The sequence below is a fragment of the Trachinotus anak genome, unplaced genomic scaffold, assembly GCF_046630095.1.
Source record: "Trachinotus anak isolate AG129_WGS33_773 ecotype Australia unplaced genomic scaffold, CSIRO_AGI_Tana_v1 ptg000012l, whole genome shotgun sequence".
Lineage (NCBI taxonomy): Eukaryota > Metazoa > Chordata > Actinopteri > Carangiformes > Carangidae > Trachinotus > Trachinotus anak.
This window is the reverse complement of record NW_027273863.1, coordinates 19342378-19363604: the sequence shown is the minus strand read 5'-3', so window position 1 is coordinate 19363604 and position 21227 is coordinate 19342378. Positions and strand designations below refer to the sequence as shown.

At 40.4% G+C, this 21227-nt stretch overlaps 3 protein-coding genes across 3 annotated transcripts in view; all 3 read right to left on the bottom strand.

Annotated features, from left to right (window-relative positions):
* LOC139628518 (receptor-type tyrosine-protein phosphatase N2-like) overlaps nt 1–6773 on the bottom strand; it is a 221637-nt gene extending 214864 nt beyond the window's left edge. Inside the window, exon 1 of the mRNA XM_071490233.1 lies at nt 6466–6773. Coding sequence (XP_071346334.1) covers nt 6466–6562 — 97 coding nt within the window. The 5' untranslated portion in view covers nt 6563–6773. The remainder of the gene's footprint in view (nt 1–6465) is intronic.
* Nucleotides 6774–9382: 2609 nt separating this feature from the next.
* LOC139628520 (tripartite motif-containing protein 16-like) lies at nt 9383–12166 on the bottom strand. Its single transcript, XM_071490239.1, has one exon. It carries the CDS (start codon nt 11767–11769, stop codon nt 10081–10083), a length of 1689 nt encoding a protein of 562 aa, XP_071346340.1. The 5' UTR covers nt 11770–12166; the 3' UTR covers nt 9383–10080.
* A 1393-nt stretch (nt 12167–13559) lies between these two features.
* Nucleotides 13560–16382, bottom strand: LOC139628519 (tripartite motif-containing protein 16-like). The gene has a single exon (XM_071490238.1). It carries the CDS (start codon nt 16291–16293, stop codon nt 14605–14607), a length of 1689 nt encoding a protein of 562 aa, XP_071346339.1. The 5' UTR covers nt 16294–16382; the 3' UTR covers nt 13560–14604.
* Nucleotides 16383–21227: the final 4845 nt, after the last annotated feature.

The following is a 21227-nucleotide window of genomic DNA, read 5'->3' as shown; positions in this document are numbered from 1 at the left end:
TTTCACATGACAGCGACAGCTCAATCTCTGGTCACTGTCATGTGAAATGATGCTTAAAGATTTAAAAGCAAAACAGCACTGGGTGATTCAGCAGGAAGCAGAATAAACCCTGCAGGGCCAAACAGACACGTTTCACTGAGATAAATGCTCCGAACAGATGTGGTTTCACCTGTACAGTGAGGAGAAACCAGAACACGAGGAGACACCGATCAACACGGCCAGGCACAGCAGCCTGCAGCAGGCAGAACAAAGCAGAAGCAGAGTGACAGGCTGTTCATCACACTTTCAGCTTCACTCCAAACCTTGATCCAGATTGATCAATCTATTGATCCATATCAAGTCACTGAGTAACATCTGCAATAAAGCACTGAACGTTTTCTTAGTATATAGTTTTCTTCATATACTGTATAACAGCCTGGTAAACAAAACCCCCACCGTACCCCCCCCCCACATATGTACATGTATGTAGTGTGTTCTTTGTGCATAACTATCCTTAGAACAAGAATTAACACAGACACAAAAAAAGAAATGTTGAAATCTATTATCTATTATTATATATATTATGCATTATTATATATAGACAATATATATGTCAATATATATGTCAAAGCACATTGAGCTGCATTCTGTGTATGAAAAGTGCTATATAAATAAAGTTTATTATTATTATTATTTTTACTATTATTATTACAACAACTGCATTTCTGACCAATGAGATTGCTCATCTGCTGTGACATAACAGCACTCATACACCTGCCTGTGTCCATGTCCTGTGCCCACATGTATTAGAGCACAGTTACAGTAAACCACGTCAGCAGCTCAGCAGCTCTGCCCCCGACCCGACCAACCAATCAGCATGAATAAAATGTTAATGAGCGTTGCCATGGCGACGGTCACACCAGGCAAACCAGCGGTGACCTTCTCCAGAGTCCAGATTAATGATTAGGAGACCTGAGCTGAACGCAGTCTCTGGTTCAAAACCCACAAGGGAAAATCTGGCTCACAGAGTCACACAGAGTGGTTTTACAATGAAAACACACTGTGACAGCATGGACAATAAAGTACAATAAACACAAATCACGGTATGGACAAACAGCAGCTGACAAGACCACACAGACAGGCTATAGATCAGTAAAGAGCGACTGAAAGTAACAAATCAGTGAGAAATGCCTGCCTGTCATTTACAAACTGAATGACATTAGAGTCATTACAGCTAAATACTCATTAGAATAAACAGTGTTTGGCTGCAGCCTCATTTTGAAATCAGAGGGTTATAAAATATACACGAGAGAAATCTCCTGCAATGAGAGTACAAAATATTTTAGCTCTAGATCTGTCTATCTATAAATTTTGATTATTTTTTGTAGATTAGTCAATCAACAAAAATCATGATAATTAATTGATCATGTAAGTTATTTATCAAGGAAAAATGTCAAAACATTCTCTGGTTCCAGCTTCTCAAATGTGAGGATTTGCTTCTCCTCTCTGTTTTATATCACCATCGATCAGATTACAGGAAACAGGAAATATACAGACATCCCTTTGGGATCTTTTGCCACATTGATTGATTCATTAATTATGGTTTTCATAATTTTGGAATGGAATTTTTATATTTCTTAATTATAAGTCATTTGTCTGGAACTTTGTTCTGACAGAAATAACATTGGTAGGCTCCGTCTCTACATGTGAAGAGATTCGCTGCCAAAACACTCAGCAGAAAAATAAACTGAAACCCAAAAACATAAACGGTGACACGAGATGCTTCGACTGGGCAGCATTCCCACTCGCTGGCTCTCGCACTTCATCATCCAGCACAAATAATCCAGTGCAAAAGATTTAAGGTGCGTAAGAAAAAACTGTCAGTGATGTGGTTTCTTGGGATAATAATGACACCTTGAACATCACTTTTATTGCATTTTTGATGATTTTAAACAATAAACAAACTTGAGTTGCCAAACTGAGAAACAGAATTTTTTTATGTCATCTATGTTCATTATAAACAAAGAAAATGCATCTTTTCCTGTGCGGCCCTGCAATTTAGCACCAGATCACCATTGGTCAAACAAGCAAGTTATTATGACCCATAGTTAAAACCACTGGCTTTTGGTCCTAGCAACCAAAATGTAAACACAGTTAGACGATATTGTGTGAAATGGCAGTGACATGAACACATTCGTTAAAGCTCAAACAGACTGTTTACGTTACGCTGAGGTTTTTGCTCTGAACAAATTCTGAGACTGATGATTTCTCTGGGAATGGAAACTGAACCCAGATCATCTTCAGAGCTGGAGGTAACTGTATCTGTCCGCCCACTCTTTCCTTCCGGTGTGCTGCTTCACCGTCAAACTACTTTCCGCTTCTAATATCTAATTTGCGTTAACTATTCCAGGCATGGAAACCTCTCTGACTTTACACAAGCAGATTGTGCATTTTGAGAGTCCCCACACATTTAAATAAGACCCGTGTGAGCCATGAAAAAGCAATCAGCTGAGCTGCTCAAACACAGAGATGTTCAAGACTCACTGTTGCTCCTTAATCTGTTGTTTCCCTTATTTTGATCATTTTCTTCTGGATCAACCCAAACTAAGTCTAAACTACCATGAAATGCAACAAGGTCAATGTGAACTCACGGTTGAGTGCTGTAGCTCCTCATGAATATTTCACTGCTATGAGAATTATGATTGGTGTACAGCAGCACCACAGGAGATTAAAAATGTCCATAAAGTACTATAAGGCCACAATATCCTCACTTCAGAGTGCCACTGTGAGTCCCTGAAGGGATATTACAGGAACTTTGGAATATTGTGAGAATATTATGTGCACAAGGTCTCTATAAAGTCACTTTTGATTAAAAATTTTAATATACAGTTCCTTTAAGGAACACTGGAAGATATGTATAGGGATTCTCACTCCACTCCACTTTTCAGTTCACACAATCAATGTTTAAAGTTTTATTTTATTTTCTATTTTTTTATGGGGGTTGTTAAAATAGTCTCAAAACAGGGAATGTCTCATGTAGGTGATGCCACTTCAGCTAAGGCCAAACCTGAAGATGAGCTGGAAGCTACAGAGACTGTTCAGAGCAGTGCTTCCACCAGCTTGGAGCACTGAGGCACTGGATCGTAATGACTGGTTTTCTGGTGGTGGATGAGCCTGCAACAACCATGCCAACTGTCAAATGTCCTTGTAGCAAAAGAAACATGGATGACAACCTGAAGCTTGCAGCGTCCATATGCAGTGAAATTTGCACTGAAAAGGCTAGTTTTGGTCAGATCTTGGATGGAGAGACGTATGGGTCAGTATAGTCTACAGGGGGAACTGGAGGTGAGAAACACAACTGATTTCAGCCATATATCAAACAAGTAAAAAAAATCTTTATAAGAGCAACTGGCTGCAACTGGGGATACTTAAAATAAAAATATTTACATATAACCCAATATAATTTTATCTGCTCACTGTCAATGCCAACTGACCCAGACTGGAACAGAAGTCATCATGACCAAATCGATTTTACAGAGCTTTATAGCAAGTTTAGCTGTTCAACCCGCAATATTATTCTTATGGTTCGCTCTCACCACTCTGGAAGCTCAAAAAAGAGGGAATACAAAACTTAAAATCATTACATAAATACAACTGCAAATGAATGACAATGTTGCTCCATAACTGCCTCATGTGTAGTCAAGCAACTGTTTGCTAAAAGGTTCACGATATAAACTTAAAACTTATGGATGGGTCAACAAAACACTGGATCTTCACATGTCAGACCGCTGTTTGTTTCCTGTCTCAAACCAAAACTCAACTTTGTTTCTTTTAACCATGATGACAGTTGTTTTTTTAATCTTAGCCTCATTTTTATTTTTGTAACCGTGATGATCCTTCCCTAAACTTAACCATGTTGTTGTTGTTGTTGTTGTTGTTGTTGTTAGGGGCACAGCACTGCTATGGGTTGTATCAGAGGGTAGATGGGGATGAAAAACCTACAGGGTCTTTTGAATGTTGGCACATTGTTTGAAACTCATCACTGCCAATGTCACTGTAAATCAGTGGAATAGGAAATGAGTCATGCCACTCACGTCCCTGTGTGTGTGCATTTTACAAACAAAACAGTATCCCACTTCCACAGTGCTACTAGTGGTCTAAAACTCCACGGGGAACCTTCATGGGGCCAAACCATGGTCAGATTAACCTGTGAAGGGGCCCCTTGGTAAAAGGCCCTGCACCAACCACTCTCTGAACATGAACACTGCTGCCACCATTAAGTTCTCAATTGAGTCCTGTGCAACCGACGACCTGTACTGAGACAATGCTGACTATGTCTTCATTTATGGCAATTTTGATTGAACTCAACTTTATTTAGAAAGGCTTTGTGAGCACAATATAAACTAAAATTATATAAAGGTGTTTACGCTAGACTTTTGACACAGGGCCTCACCACAAGACAGGGCCAGATAATCAGCTAACAATGCACATCCCACTTTAGTCGATATTGTACACTAGTGTGAATAACTGAGCATATTTATATTTAATTAAAACCAGTGGATGGCCCCTCAGGGTCTAGGGCCCCCTATTCAGTTGCTCCCCTTTGCCCTGTTGGTAATATAACCTTGGGTCAGACAGGTTAGAAACCACTGCCACATGATACAATAATGTAACAGTAAAGCACAGTAATGTCAATTTACATAACCGTAATTCTCTGCTTGTCTGAGCTAGTCAACAGAACTATAGTGAATTTTCAGCTCCACAGTGAAGAGAAATGTCAAAACTATACAATAAACTAAAAGACCCCGTAGGGTTATTGCAGGATGACTGTATAAATATGATTACTGAACCATATACATCAGAAACACTACAGACACATTAACCTACTGTAGAATAGATGTCTGTTTCTAAGAGTGTAAACAGGGACTGAAAGCCACTCTGCCAGCCTCTCTGTTGTTTTGCTGCTCGCCTTCTCAGCTGAGTCTATCCTGTGGCTGCAATACTCTCTGTTTGCTGGTTATGTAATCTGAAGAAGACAGGGGGAGGAGGAGGAGGAGGAGGAGGAGGGGAGTCTGGACACATACATCTCCTCCCTCCCAGCACAAGCTTCTTCCTGCTCTTCCTCCTCCACTCACCGTCTTCTACAACACATCTCTGCATCAGTCATCCTACAGGCTCCGATTCTCAAATCAGTGGGGGAATATTAGGCATCAGCTATTTATAGACTCTGTGCATGAGAAAAATAAATAAATGTCTACAGTCACCACATACACATACACACACACACACACACACACACACACACACACACACACATTTGATCAATAGCTGTATGTATAAGCTCATTTTTCATTGCTCCGCTTTGATGTTATCACAGACTATTGTTGCCTCCTCTCATCTACAAGTGAGTGTACACAGACCCACCTCCGCCTATTATTATTGAGTTTGAATATCTGTTACTGCTGTAAAATTATAATTTTAATCATGTCCCCACATCATTTCTGTTTTTTTACCTTATTTATTCTAATCCTTTTTTTCTACATTAGTATTTCAACTAGTATTATGACACTATGTATATTTTACATTTTATTTTGTATATTTAATTTGTAATATTTTTGTTGTTTGTATTTTGTAAATAGCATTACTCATAACTAATTTCTAAATTCATTTAGCTTTTTATTGATTTTATTTATTTACTTTCATTTTATATTTTATATTAACTAGAAATGTGTTGCCATTTTATTTCTATATTTCATTTTGTATATATCAGTTGAGCACATGCTGTATCTAGTTTTATTTTATTCTGTATTTGACTTATGGCATTCCTGAACCATTTCAAATTGTTTGAATATTTCATACTATTTATTTATTTATCCTTCTTGTCAAAGTTTAGCATCCTGTTTCTGTATTATTTTGTATATACCATTTGTTATTTTATTCTAGATATTTTTGATTAATGCAAAGTTTATATATTGAGTTCTATGAATAATTTACAGGATTAAAAATAGTTTTTAAAATGATCTTTTATTATCGTTTTTTATTGTCATCTTTTATATATTTTTTTAATCATTTAGTTTTTGTTTCAAACAGTGCTGGATGACAGACGTAGGCCTACTTAATATCATAAAGGCTAATTTCCCTGTATTTACTCCATCCTGCAGTTTACTGACGTGCAGCTCCTCCGCGGCGCACAGCTGTGGCTTTTACGGTGCTCTGACAATATTCCTGTGAGGTTTTGTAGATTTGCAGTGGATCTTTCTGCTTAAACCTTACTGCAGGATCACAGTGTTTGTTTTTCCTCGGCTCAGGTGAAGCTGCAGCGAACTAGCCTGCCGGTTCCTGGCAGCTCCGCTGATACAACATTGACACAGATCAGGCACAGAAAAAGGCTCCTCCGGTCTGTCTGCATAATGTCTCCGAGGAGCACCGGAGATGCTGCTCCGGTCGCATTATTATTAAGAAAATGATCACCGTAAATGTACCCACCGAATCTCCTGTCTGCAAACGCGGGGAAGCAGCTCAGGGAAGCGAGGAGGAGCAAGAGGAGGAGGTGCTGGAGGAAGGAAAAAGCCAAAGGATTCATGTCTCTTCTGGGGTTATTCTCTCAGGTGCTAAAAGGCCATGTCTTCTTTGGTTCCTCTTCCCGTTCAGCGTTGTCCCTCCGCGGGTAGAGGAGCAGAGTAGAGCCGGAAGGTGGATGGATGTAGGAGGAGAGGAGAGAGGATGCAGGGCGTTTCTGCTGCTGCTGCTGCTGCTGCTGCTGGAGGCTCGACCGCTCACTGTCAATGGACCAGCAGGTAGGCATAGAACATCCGGTGTGGATTTCCAAAATAAACGTCAAAGTACTGTACACTGCAATCTGGAGAACTAGAGAACTAACTGTAATCTGGAGAAATCAGATACAAAGTGAAAACTATAAGTGGATTCAACTTGTTTTTATCACACAGTAATTCAAATGTCAATTTTATAGCAGACATAAACACGTTTCTGTTTTGTCTCCTGGAACTTCTGTTTTTTATTTTCAGCCAAAATATAATTTTAATGTGGTCCATTTTCAAAATAAAACCCCTACTGACAAACCCATATTATAGCCGATTCTACAACTTTGATAAAAAAAAAAAAAAAACTAAACAAACAAAACAAAACTGGAAGATTTGTAAACACCATTTATTTCTTGTTTTTATTGTGTTTGTACAGAGTATGTAGGCTAAATGAAAAATTTAAGATAAAACACAAGAAGACTGGTAAATAAAAACAAATAATAACAACTGCTTTTAAGTTCATGTGTTTCGTCAGAGTTTGTAATCAGAGCCACAATTCACTGGAGCTCCTGCTGTTTTAAGGGGAGAGAAAAAAATCTATGAAGTAACTAAGGTTGATTTAAAAATTGATGTGTTCTTTAAATAATAGATTAGACAATTTTAGAGCTTTTTGGTCAGTCTTCAAAAAATGAAGTGTCTTTTACAGATAGGCGAGCAGAACCAAAGAGCCATCTAACCAGACTAAAACATACCTTTCCATGACAGTGGTAGCAGCAAATCTCTCATGAACTCAGGGCCTGTCCTGTCTCTTGATTTTGTGCTGCCTGTCTTTCCTGTGCTGAAAGTCTGTCCTCCATTTTGCTGCTCTCTGCCTGGACATCTTCACCTTTCTCCTTCCTGTCTGACGAAGTTTTAGGATTATCCTCCTGAACTGACACAAAATATATCAAATATAATATATATTATGTGCAGTATAGAGAAAAAATACCTAAAATCACTTCTATGGTAATCTTCAATATATTTACCATTAACCAACAATGACTCCAGTTACAATGTAGAATCCTGTATTTCCCACCTCAGTGTTTTTAACCTTCCCTGGATCATCGTCTGGACTGTAGTTAAAGCACAGGGGAGACACAGGAACTTCCTCAAACCCTTTTCTTTTAGCTTAGGTCTTACAATACATTAATGGGTTCAACAGCTAGAAGGCAAGCTTGCTTGCAGGGACAATACCCTGCTGCCCCCACAAGAGGGCGGTAAATTACATGATGAATGCATACATGCATCTGATTCTTTATGGGACAGACAGACAGCTGTTCTGAGATCAGGTGTAAGGAGAGATATCGCTTCCACTGCAGTATTGTTCTGATTGATGTCCATTTTCAGCTTTAACTGGGCACTTACTTGTCATGCTTGCCCTGACGGCACACCACTGGATTTGATATTGTTTTTACCCAATAATGACGATCACAACATTTACTGTATCCATAATACTACGTGGTATTTTCAGAGCAACAGTGAACAGTTTTCCCCATATTTTGTGTGTGTTTTCCTTCACATCCACTGTTCCTTGGTACTTTTATTGTGAAGGTTTAATCGGTCAGTTATTTGACTTTGTTGTTTTTAACTGTGACTTGGCAGATTCACAGAGCTCTACTCTCTGATTCAGCAGTACTGAGGCCCATGGAGTAGTCTATGCGGAATAAAATACCTTTAATTGTCCTGATATTATGTGTAGGCCCACATGTGAATAATAACTATTTTAAAGTTTCACTGGAAACTCTTCTGAAAACAGATACTGTCAGATTCTGGTATATTTCACCTGGAGAAAATGATATGTATGTTTAAAATATTAAAGGTTAAAAGTGCTGCTCAGCTGATGTGTATTTGTTTTAAACTAATCCTAATATTTTGTTGTTAAATAAGGGAATTTCGTATTCTGAAAACTGTGTAAAATCACAGAGTTAAATTGCAACTCTAAATTACAACTGCTTCATGAACAAACAGCAAGGTTTTCTTTTCTGTTCTCTCATCTCAGCAATGCATCTTTGTCTATTATACCTCAACTACTGCATCTTTGTATTCCTGCTATCTGAATTCTCAGACTTTTCTGGGTTACTAGAATAATATTTTATCTTTTACCTTTTCCTCTTCAAACATACTGACATATAGGCCCCATTTATTTCATCCTCTGTGTGTGAATCTCTTTGAATAAACTGTCTTCAGTTTTCCAACCCCTTCCAAGTGTCTCACACAGTTACACCAGTCTGACTCATATCTGAAGCTCTCTATAGTAATAAATACTAAAGTTTCTTATCAGATTAAGAACATGATCTGAAACATGTGGACAAACTGAGCTGAGGAGCTTTAACCTCCACTACATCCCTGGTCAGCAGGATGAAGGCGCCCTCTTGTGTTGTGCATCAGTTTTCAGATTTCAGTTGTTCAGCTGCTGTGATGTTCACTGCAGGAAGAGGAGTAAAAACTTCACTCAGCCTTTGGAAGCTTAAAACAACATCAGTAAAGACACATTTAAATATATGTAATATCACAATGTGTCAGTTTGTGCACAGGAGTCAGACCCTGTAACACTGATGCTGCGTTCAGGTCACATGGGAAAGATGAAAGACAAGAAAATTTGATTTATTCTTTAGTAAAATCATTTTTATTCATGATGTAAACCTTCAGTTGGTTCACACATTGAATCAGTAAAGTCTGTTAAATGACTATTCTTCAGTCATTTCATGAACAGATTCACTTCATCCACACAGTTTGTTTCACCTGAATCTCAGATATATAAAAGAAAATAATCAATCATCTCCTCATTGATTATTGTCATGATAATTACAGATTGATAAAACCTCATAGACCTGATTTGTCAGTTGATTTGAACAAAAGCATTAGTTCTGACAATCACATCAATGTAAATGTAAATATAGATTTATGTCTTTACACAGTGAGAATAAAATATCTGATCTGGTGATTTCTCTGTTGAGGCCCATGCAGTGGAAGAGAAACAACAACACATAAATACATCAACATAAATATTCAACAAACATTTAGAGCACAGTGAAGTTTATATTTTCATGTGGAGAAATTTGAGTTTAGGTGACGAATAATCATCATGAGCAGTGATATCCTCCACAGCTGCAGCCCCACCTAAAGAAACTCAAGCATCAACACAACAATACATGAGAAGAGGTCAAAGTACCACCCATAATGTTTGATTGACAGGTGATCTGTGTGCACTGCAGAAACACAACAGCAATGAGCTTTTAGCAACAAACATGGAGACAAAATAAAGTGATGAACTAAACTTCAGATTTTAACCAACTGCACCTTAAATGACCTTTGTGTATTTGAGTTTACACAACTCAGCTGTGTCTCCATTACACCATGTAAGTAAAAGTCCAGCATGTAGAGGCTGAGTGAATGTGGTCTGGACTCTGTGGAGGAGAGTCATGGTTTCAGAGACACTGTAGAAGGACAGAATACCTGCACTGTGATCCAGGTACACTCCTAGTCTGGAGGACTGAGAACCTGAGATTGGAGTGCTGATATTGTTGAACCAAATTGTACAACTGTTTTGGTGACAATTTAATGCCCAGGACTTGTCATTGAGTCCAAATCCACATTCATCCCAGCTCCCTGTTCTGCTGATATTCTTGTATGCGACTGCTACAGAAACTCCTCCTCTCCACCCCACCTCCCAGTAACAACGTCCAGTCAGACTCTCTCTACTCAGGACCTGAAGACATGAAGTGAATCTGTCTGGATGACTCGAATAAGACTGTTGTTCACTCATAAATGTTGCTTTTCTGTTTCCCTTAGATAATAACAGATGTGTGTGTGCTGTGTTTGGATCCAGTGTGATTTTCTGTGAATATTCTAAGAATCCAGCTCTGGTCTTGGGCTCTGGTTGTGATAGTAAAACATCCACTTCAGTCACTGTCAGTGAGATGTTTGTCCATGTCTCACTCAGAATGTCCTGTAGTATATCTCTGAGCTCTGACACAGCTGCTGTCACATCCTCAAAGTACCTCAGAGGACGGATATTGATGCTGGATGAGTCTGTAGATTCACTGAGTCGTGACAGTGAGGGGTAGTTGTGTAGAAACTGGGTGTGATCCTCTGTGTGTGAGAGCTGCTTCAGCTCAGCATCTTTCCTCTTCAGCTCAGTGATCTCCTGCTCCAGCTTCTCCTGAAGCTCTTTGACTCGACTCACTTCAGTTTCCTGTTGGGATCTGATCTGCTGCTTCACACCAGAGTTTATTTTCTTGATGAGATGGATCAGCTCTTTGAAGATCTTCTCACTGTCCTCCACTGCTTTATCAGCAGAGCCATTGATAGCCTCCACCTCCTGTTGAAGCACCTTCACATCTTTCTCTCTGTCCTGGATTCTCTGCTGAATTTTTTGTTGACTCAGCTCGAGCTCTCTCTGCCTCTCAGTCCTTTCTGCTGCAGCTGAGACTGTGTCGTGGCCTTTATGTTCATCCATGGAGCAGAGATAACAGATACACTGCTGATCAGTGCGGCAGAACATCTTCATCACCTCATCATGACGAGAGCAAATCGTCTCCTGGAGCTTCTTGGAGGGCTCCACCAGCTTGTGTTTTTTTAATGGAGCTGCATCATAATGAGGTTGGAGATGTTTCTCACAGTAAGAGACCAGACACATCAAACAGGATTTGACAGCTTTCAGTTTTCTCCCAGTGCAGAAATCACAGGCCACATCTTCAGGTCCAGCATAGCAACGATCAGCAGGAGCAGCTTGGAGTCCAGTCTTCTTCAGCTCCTCCACTAAATCTGCCAACATGGTGTTTTTCACCAGGTCAGGCCTCAGTGTAAAGATCTTCCTACACTGAGGGCAGCTGTGGATTTTCTTCTCATCCTCTCCATCCCAGTGGGTTTTAATACAGTTCATGCAGTAGCTGTGTCCACAGGGAATAGTCACCGGATCCTTCAGTAGATCCAGACAGATTGAACAGCAGAATTTTTCTTGGTCCAGCTGATTTCCTTGCTGCGCCATTTCACCTCCTGAGAGTCACTGTCAAACAGTTTCACTTTCTCTGGACAGAAACAATCTCTGTGCTCTGAAGGAAACAGATCTCTGCTCTTGTTCACCTGCTGCAGTGAGTGAGACTCAAAATCTCCTGCAGTTCACAACAAGTTGTTTACACCCATCCTCCTACTTCAGATCTGTGAGGTGAAGGGAACAAAGACACACCTTGACAGGGTGGAGCTTGATACGTGTTGAACAGCAGGTCAAGAGGGAAGTTTTTTTCAGGTTTTACTGTATTACATAAAGAGGAGCTGTTTGAGAGACAGGGTGTGTCATCTTTAATTTCTACATGTAATCAGAATTATGACACAATTAAAATAGATTAGTTGCACTTTGATCTATCACATTTAGTGCACAACAGCTACAAAGGTAATATTATTCATATTTTACAATCTTTCCAGCAAAGTTAATGGAGTTTCACAGAATAATACGGAACAGAACTTCATATTCTGAAGTTATATTTGATCTCATAACTGATTCGAAGGCCTGGTGATGAGCTGAGAACCGAACAACCATGTGATCAACTATTCAGCTGTTATAAAAGTAAATCATGAACAACTAAAACTGCTTTGTCTTTATAGGGCTTGATCACGTGATCTTTTACTTCGCTTCTTTCCAAGCTCCAGTTCTGTGTATACTGCAACAAGTCTAATGGAGAAACCTCCCCCACATTCAATGAGAACTTTAGCTTGTAAGGGCTTTTTAGGATAAAACACAGAAGCCTTTTCTAATCTGATGCGCCGATCATTAGGATGACATTATTTGTCTTTGTGATGTCAGTGTTGTGGTTCATTTTTTTGATCAGGGTCAGGTACAAAAAGCCCTTGTTGGTTCAAGATAAGATCAAGGTTTGGGTTAAATGAAAAATTGAATAAATGTAATACACTTTTATAAAATCTATTTTGTGCATTTAATATCCAGCTTCATACCTGTTACATCCCCAAGTGATCCAGGGGAGTGGGGAAGTAACAAAATGAATAAACTGGGGAGAAAGGAAACCAGGAAGCCAAGGTAAGGTTTATTATATAGTAAATTAGGTAAACCAAGATCCTTCAACAGAAACAGAAAAAAAACTCCAGGAAACAGGTGAAGCCGGCAACACCTGAAAAGAAAGAAAACAACCAGAAAACTATATGTTAAAACCATAGAAAGCACCCTCCCAGCCACACGGAGTAACACATGAACACTATTTCAATTACACACAGTCTTCACACTACCACTTGGCCCACTGGCCCTGACCAGGCCTCCTCAATCCTCCTTATACTCCAGGCTCTGATTGTGAAACCAGGTACAGCTGTTCTGATTCACCTGCTGGAAAAAGGGGAGGGGCCGAGGACATAACACTCACACACACACACACACACACACACACACACACACACACACACACACACACACACACATACACACACACACACCACTTCAGCATGAAACAATACCAAAGAGCAGACTCTGCCACATGTGATTTTTCAAACCACTGCTTGTAATGTACTGATATGATCATAACAGTTGATGAAAGTCAATTTAAGCTCACCATTGATCTGAAGCTGTATTTAAAGTGTAAAGTCAGTTAATGTCTTGATCATCCACAGAACCAGTGATGATCACAATGACTGTTTGTTGCTACATTCAAGTGTCCTTCTACCTTAACAGGAGCCTCTTCATGATAAATCCAGACAAGGGAACCAAAGTGGAGAAGAAAGAATCTAAACAACAGCAGCCCATCACTCCCAAGGTTCTTTCATTGATCACAAACATTACAGAGTTTAAATGGATAAAGTAAAAGAAATCACACATACACATACTCACAATCTCTTTGCAGTTCAAAGGTTTAACCAAGTGTGTTTCAAAAACCATTTCCAGAAACCTCCTCTACATCCCTGGTCAGCAGGATGAAGGCGCCCTCTTGTGTTGTGCATCAGTTTTCAGATTTCAGTTGTTCACCTGCTGTGATGTTCACTGCAGGAAGAGGAGTAAAAACTTCACTCAGCCTTTGGAAGCTTAAAACAACATCAGTAAAGACACATTTAAATATATGTAATATCACACTGTGTCAGTTTGTTCACAGGAGTTAGACTCTGTAACACTGATTTTGTATTCAGGTCACATGGGAAAGATGGAAGATAGAAGACAATAAATTAATTGATTTCTTCTTTCGTAAAAACAGTTTTATTAGTGACATAAACCTTCAGTTTGTTCATGCATTGAATCTGTTAAATGACTCTTGTTCAGTGATTTCATGAACAGATTCACCTCATCCACACAATCAGTTTGTTTCACCTGAATCTCAGACATGGAAAGGAAAATAATCAATCATCTCCTCATTGATTATTATCATGAAAATTACAGTTTGATAAAACCTCATGGACCTTATTTGTAAGTTGATTTGAACAACAACATTTGTTCTGACAAACACATCAATGTAAATGTAATTATAGATTTCTGTCTTTACACAGTGAGAACAAGATATCTGTGATAAAGGAAGGTCTGGTGATTTCTCTGTTGAGGCCCATGCAGTGGAAGGGAAACAACAACACACAAATACATCAACACAAATATTCAACAAACATTTGAAGAACATTCATCATGAGCAGTGATATCCTCCACAGCTGCAGCCCCACCTAAAGAAACTCAAACATCAACACAACAATACATGAGAAGAGGTCAAAGTACCACCCATAATGTTTGATTGACAGGTGATCTGTGTGCACTGCAGAAACACAACAGCAATGAGCTTTTAGTAACAAACATGGAGACAAAATAAAGTGATGAACTAAAATACAGATTTTAACCAACTGCACCTTAAACAACCTTTGTCTGTTTGAGTTTACACAACTCAGCTGTGGCTCCATAAGAAGAGCAAAGCCCAAGTCCAGCATAGAGAGGCTGAGTGAATGTGGTCTGGACTCTGTGGAGGAGAGTCATGGTTTCAGAGACACTGTAGAAGGACAGAATACCTGCACTGTGATCCAGGTACACTCCTACTCTGGAGGACTGAGGACCTGAGACTGGAGTGTTGATTTTGTTGAACCAAAATTTATAACCGTTTTGGGAACAATTTAATGCCCAGGATTTGTCATTGCATCCAAATGCACATTTATTTGAGCTCCCTGTTCTCCTGATATTCTTGAATGCAACTGCTACAAATACTCTTCCTCTCCACTCCACCTCCCAGTAACAACGTCCAGTCAGACTCTCTCTGCTCAGGACCTGATACCAGTTTGTAAATCTCTCTGCATGACTAGAATAAGACCGTTGTTGACTAATAAATGTTGCTTTTCTGTTTCCCTCAGATAATAACAGATGTGTGTGTGCTGTGTTTGGATCCAGCATGATTTCCTGTGAATATTTTAAGAATCCAGCTCTGGTCTTGGGCTCTGGTTGTGATAGTAAAACATCCACTTCAGTCACTGTCAGTGAGATGTTTGTCCATGTCTCACTCAGAATGTCCTGTAGTTTATCTCTGACCTTTGACACAGCTGCTGTCACATCCTCAAAGTACCTCAGAGGACGGATATTGATGCTAGATGAGTCTGTAGATTCACTGAGTCGTGACAGTGAGGGGTAGTTGTGTAGAAACTGGGTGTGATCCTCTGTGTGTGAGAGCTGCTTCAGCTCAGCATCTTTCCTCTTCAGCTCAGTGATCTCCTGCTCCAGCTTCTCCTGAAGCTCTTTGACTCGACTCACTTCAGTTTCCTGCTGAGATCTGATCTGCTGCTTCACATCAGAGCTTCTTTTCTCCGTGAGACGGATCAGTTCAGTGAAGATCTTCTCACTGTCCTCCACTGCTTTATCAGCAGAGCCATTGATAGCCTTCACCTCCTGTTGAAGCACCTTCACATCTTTCTCTCTGTCCTGGATTCTCTGCTGAATTTTTTGTCGACTCAGCTCGAGCTCTCTCTGCCTCTCAGTCCTTTCTGCTGCAGCTGAGACTGTGTCGTGGCCTTTATGTTCATCCATGGAGCAGAGATAACAGATACACTGCTGATCAGTGCGGCAGAACATCTTCATCACCTCATCATGACGAGAGCAGATGTTCTCCTGGAGCTTCTTGGAGGGCTCCACCAGCTTGTGTTTTTTTAATGGAGCTGCATCATAATGAGGTTGGAGGTGTTTCTCACAGTAAGAGACCAGACACATCAAACAGGATTTGACAGCTTTCAGTTTTCTCCCAGTGCAGAAATCACAGGCCACATCTTCAGGTCCAGCATGGCAGTGATCAGCAGGAGCAGCTTGGAGTCCAGTCTTCTTCAGCTCCTCCACTAAATCTGCCAACATGGTGTTTTTCACCAGGTCAGGCCTCAGTGTAAAGATCTTCCTACACTGAGGGCAGCTGTGGTTTTTCTTCTGATCCTCTCCATCCCAGTGGGTTTTAATACAGTTCATGCAGTAGCTGTGTCCACAGGGAATAGTCACCGGATCCTTCAGTAGATCCAGACAGATTGAACAGCAGAATTTTTCTTGGTCCAGCTGATTTCCTTGCTGCGCCATTTCACCTCCTGAGAGTCACTGTCAAACAGTTTCACTTTCTCTGGACAGAAACAATCTCTGTGCTCTGAAGGAAACAGATCTCTGCTCTTGTTCACCTGCTGCAGTGAGTGAGACTGAACATCTCCTGCAGTTCACAACGTGTTGTTTACACCCATCCTCCTACTTCAGATCTGTGAGGTGGAGGAAACAAAGACACACCTTGACAGGGTGGAGCTTGATACGTGTTGAACAGCAGGTCAAGAGGGAAGTTTTATTTCCAGTTTTACTGTATTACACAAAGAGGAGCTGTTTGAGAGACAGGGTGTGTTATGTTATTTACAACATGCAATCAGATTTATGACCCAACTAAAATAGATTCGTTATTAGTTTCACTTTAATCTATCACATTTAGTGCACAACAGCTACAAAGGTAATATTTTTTATTTTACAGTCTTTCCAGCAAAGTTAATGGAGTTTCACAGAATAATACGGAACAGAACTTCATATTCTGAAGTTTTATTTGATCTCATAACTGATTCGAAGGCCTGGTGATGAGCTGAGACCTGAACAACCATGTGATCAACTATTCAGCTGTTATAAAAATAAATCATGAACTACTTAAACTGCTTTGTCTTTATAGGGCTTGATCACGTGATCTTTTACTTCGCTTCTTTCCAAGCTCCAGTTCTGTGTATACTGCAGCAAGTCTAATGGAGAAACCTCCCCCACATTCAATGAGAACTTTAGCTTGTAAGGGCTTTTTAGGATAAAACACAGAAGCCTTTTCTAATCTGATGCGCCGATCATTAGGATGACATTATTTGTCTTTGTGATGTCAGTGTTGTGGTTCATTTTTTGATCAGGGTCATGTACAAAAAGCCCTTGTTGGTTCAAGATCAGATCAAGGTTTGGGTTAACTGAAAAATTTAATAAATGTAATAAACTAAATCTATTTTGTGTATTTAATATCCAGCTTCATACCAGTTACATCCGAGTGATCCAGGGGAGTGGGGAAGTAACGAAATGAATAGACCGGGGAGAAAAGAAACCAGGAAACCAAGGTAAGTTTTATTATTATTATTATTATTATTATTATATAGTAAATTAGGTAAACCAAGATCCTTCAACAGAAACAGAAAACGAGCTCCAAGAAACGGGTGGAGCTGGTAACACCTGAAAAGAAAGAAAACAACCAGAAAACTGTATGTTAAAATGAAAGCACCCTCCCAGCCACAGAGAGTGGCACCTACAAAAACACTAAACAGTATTAGGAGGATTGAGGAGGTGAGGTTTGGGTTAAATGAAAAATTGAATAAATGTAACACACTTTTATAAAATCTATTTTGTGTATTTAATATCCAACTTCATACCTGTTACATCCCCAAGTGATCCAGGGGAGTGGGGAAGTAACAAAATGAATAAACTGGGGAGAAAGGAAACCAGGAAAACAAGGTAAGGTTTATTATATAGTAAATTAGGTAAACCAAGATCCTTCAACAGAAACAGAAAACAAACTGCAGGAAACAGGTGAAGCCGGCAACACCTGAAAAGAAAGAAAACAACCAGAAAACTATATGTTAAAACCATAGAAAGCACCCTCCCAGCCACACGGAGTAACACATGAACACTATTTCAATTACACACAGTCTTCACACTACCACTTGGCCCACTGGCCCTGACCAGGCCTCCTCAATCCTCCTTATACTCCAGGCTGGCAACAGTACCACCTCCACAGACACATCAGCTTCTAACTGAAAAAGCGGAAAAAAAAAAAGTTAGAAGCAACCAAGCACCAGACAGGAGGGATTGAGCAGCCTCAAATCTACACTGGTACTCTAGTCCACACAAATGGGACAGTGGAGCCACACAGACTGGTGAGTGGTGCAACTACCATGAAAAAGGTTTTGCAGAAACGCCTTCCACAACCAGTCATATGGCTCCCAGCCACTATGGTACCAATATCAGGAGGTACCCGGGAGGATTGCATAATCCTCTCCAACCTTTCATCCACCTCCACACACAGGCCATACTTGGCAACTGCGGAAACAGCCAGACCCCCCCCACCACACACACACACACACACACACACACACACACACCCAGTACCAAGACAACCAGAAAAACCACAGCCCTGGTTACGTGTGCCACAACACAGGGGCAGTATCACAGAAGCTTTTCCACTTCTCATTGCAGATTCAGGCATTTCGGACAGACAGTTCCCCAGCACACCAGCAGAGGGCAACAAACCCTCTGACAAGGCTGGAACAAGCTGAGAACTGCACAGGCCACAATCTTGAGTTCTCTTACAGGCCTGAACTCTGGTTGGAGCACCACCACTAGCCACAGGATGTTTCTGCTCCAAGCCATCACACGCTGGGACTAAACATGAAGCGGTGCAGGTGCAACGCTCGTACCAACTCCCTTCACCACACTGCTTGGCTCACCAGCACCAAACGGCAACACACTGGAAGGAATGAGGGACTGCGCACCACCAGTGTCCCGCAGCACTGTCACAGGGCACCGGTTCCTCAACTTTCCCTGTGAGAGACACAAACCCCTTAAAGATGAATGGTTTAAAACATTCATCAGGGAGTTGAGGGGCAGTGGCGGGATCATCAAGGGACACAGGTTTACCTAATCCCACACCCTTTGGTTGTTTTGGAGCAGATACCTTATACTTCCACACTGAACAGTCAGTGATTAAATGATCAGACTTCTGGCAGAAGAAACATTGCCTTTCACCCTTAGCCTGGCTATGGGTGGACTGTATATCACCCACCTCTTACATCAAAAACAGAGGCTGCATCCAATAACTGCATTAGCAGAAGGGCTCAGCATCTCTTTGCAGCTTTAGCTGGCGCATCTTAATGGCTGTCTTTGCCTCCAGCTTTTTCCAATTCCAGCTCCCTCCAGATTTGAAACTCATGCTGCTCTTCTAACTGGAGACGAACTAAACGCACCTTGAATCGGGCATGTACCCTAGACCGAGGGGATGACCCCATGGAGAACGGGTTGAAGCACGGTATGGTCACCAGCTTCTCCTCCGTCTCACTAGGCTGCAGACCCGGTGCATAGCCAACAGGCTGCTGTACAATCACCTCTTCCACCGAGGGATCAGAGTGGTCCTCGCCCGGGGATATGGCGGCTTCCAATCCCGGAGACTCCACAGACGTCTGCAAGCTTTAAAAAAAAAAAAAAAAAATCCCCTTCCTCACCAAGACGATTACAAGGGCTGCTTTCAGCTCACTGTTAGCAAAAGTGCTAGACACTGCAACTCCATAAAACTCTGTAATCTTGCATAAGTCGCTTTTTCTAAGCTTATCAAACTGACTCAGTATAGGATTGGCCACAAACTCATTTAAAACAAAAGTTGCCATACTCACCGGTTGATTCAAAAACAGCTTTCAAGCTCCTGTCAGAGAACTGCTGCCCTGCCCAGGATTACTCCAAAAAGACAAGAAAGGCAAAGTAACAAGAGTGCACGACGGAAGGACTGAAGCAGCCCAGCTGGACACTCACCCACTTAACTAAGGAAGCTGCCCAGTTACTGCAGTAGACACCAGAGACCAAAGCACAAAGAAAATGACTTCCTTGGACCTTACACTAGCCTCCCCATCTTTCTCTGCTCCCAGATGAGTCCCCAAATGTTACGTCCTGGAGTGATCCAGGGAAGTGGGGAAGTAACAAAATGAATAAACCCGGGAGAAAGGAAACCAGAAAACCAAGGTAAAAAGTTCAAATAAGGTTGTTTATTATAAAGTAAATATGGAAAACCAAGATCCCTTAACAGAAATGGAATACAAGCTCCAGGAAAAGGGGAAAAGATGGCAACACCTGAAAAGAAAGAAAACAACAAGAAAACTATATGTTAAAAACCAGAGAAAGCACCCTCCTGGCCACACAGAGTAACATGTAAACACTATTTCAATTACACACAGTCGTCACACTGCCACTTGGCCCACTGCCTCTGACCAGGCCTCCTCAATCCTCCTTATACTCCAGGCTCTGATTGTGAAAACAGGTACAGCTGCGCTGATTCACCTGCTGGAAAAAAGGGGAGGGGCCGAGGACACAACACATACACACACACACTCACACACACACACACACACACACACACACACATACACACACACATACACATACACACACCACTTCAGCACGTAACAATACCAAAGAGCAGACTCTGAGCCACATGTGATTTTTCAAACCAATGCTTGTAATATACTGATATGATCATGACAGCTGATGAAAGTCAATTTAAGATCAATATTTAACTTGAAGCTGTATTTAAAGTGTAAAGTCAGTTAATGTCTGGATCATCCACAGGACCAGTGATGATCACAATGATTGTTTGTAGCTACATTCAAGTGTCCTTCTACCTTAACAGGAGCCTCTTCATGATAAATCTAGACAAAGGAACCACAGTGGAGAAGAAAGAATCTAAACAACAGTAGCCCATCACTCCCAAGGTTCTTTCATTGATCACAAACATTACAGAGTTTGAATGGATAAAGTAGAAGACATCACACATACACACACACTCACAATCTCTTTGCAGTTCAAAGGTTTAACCAAGTGTGTTTTTTAAAAACCGTTTCCAGTTGAACATATTATTTTGAATATTAGCTTGTCTGCTAATTTGTATTGTTTTAATGTTCAAATGTTCCATTGCATGATCATTCTGCTTTATTTATTTATATATATATATATATATATATATATATCACAAATGTGATATGATGATGTGATATATATATATATATATATATATATATATATATATATATATATATATATATATATATATATATATATATATATATATGAATTAAATAGGCCAAGGCTGAGCTCTGCCTCCTTTAATATCACATCATCATATCACATTTGTATTCTTTAAAATGTCCCAGTAAACATAATAGTACCTAGGTCTTGATGAGTAATTTGCTACACTA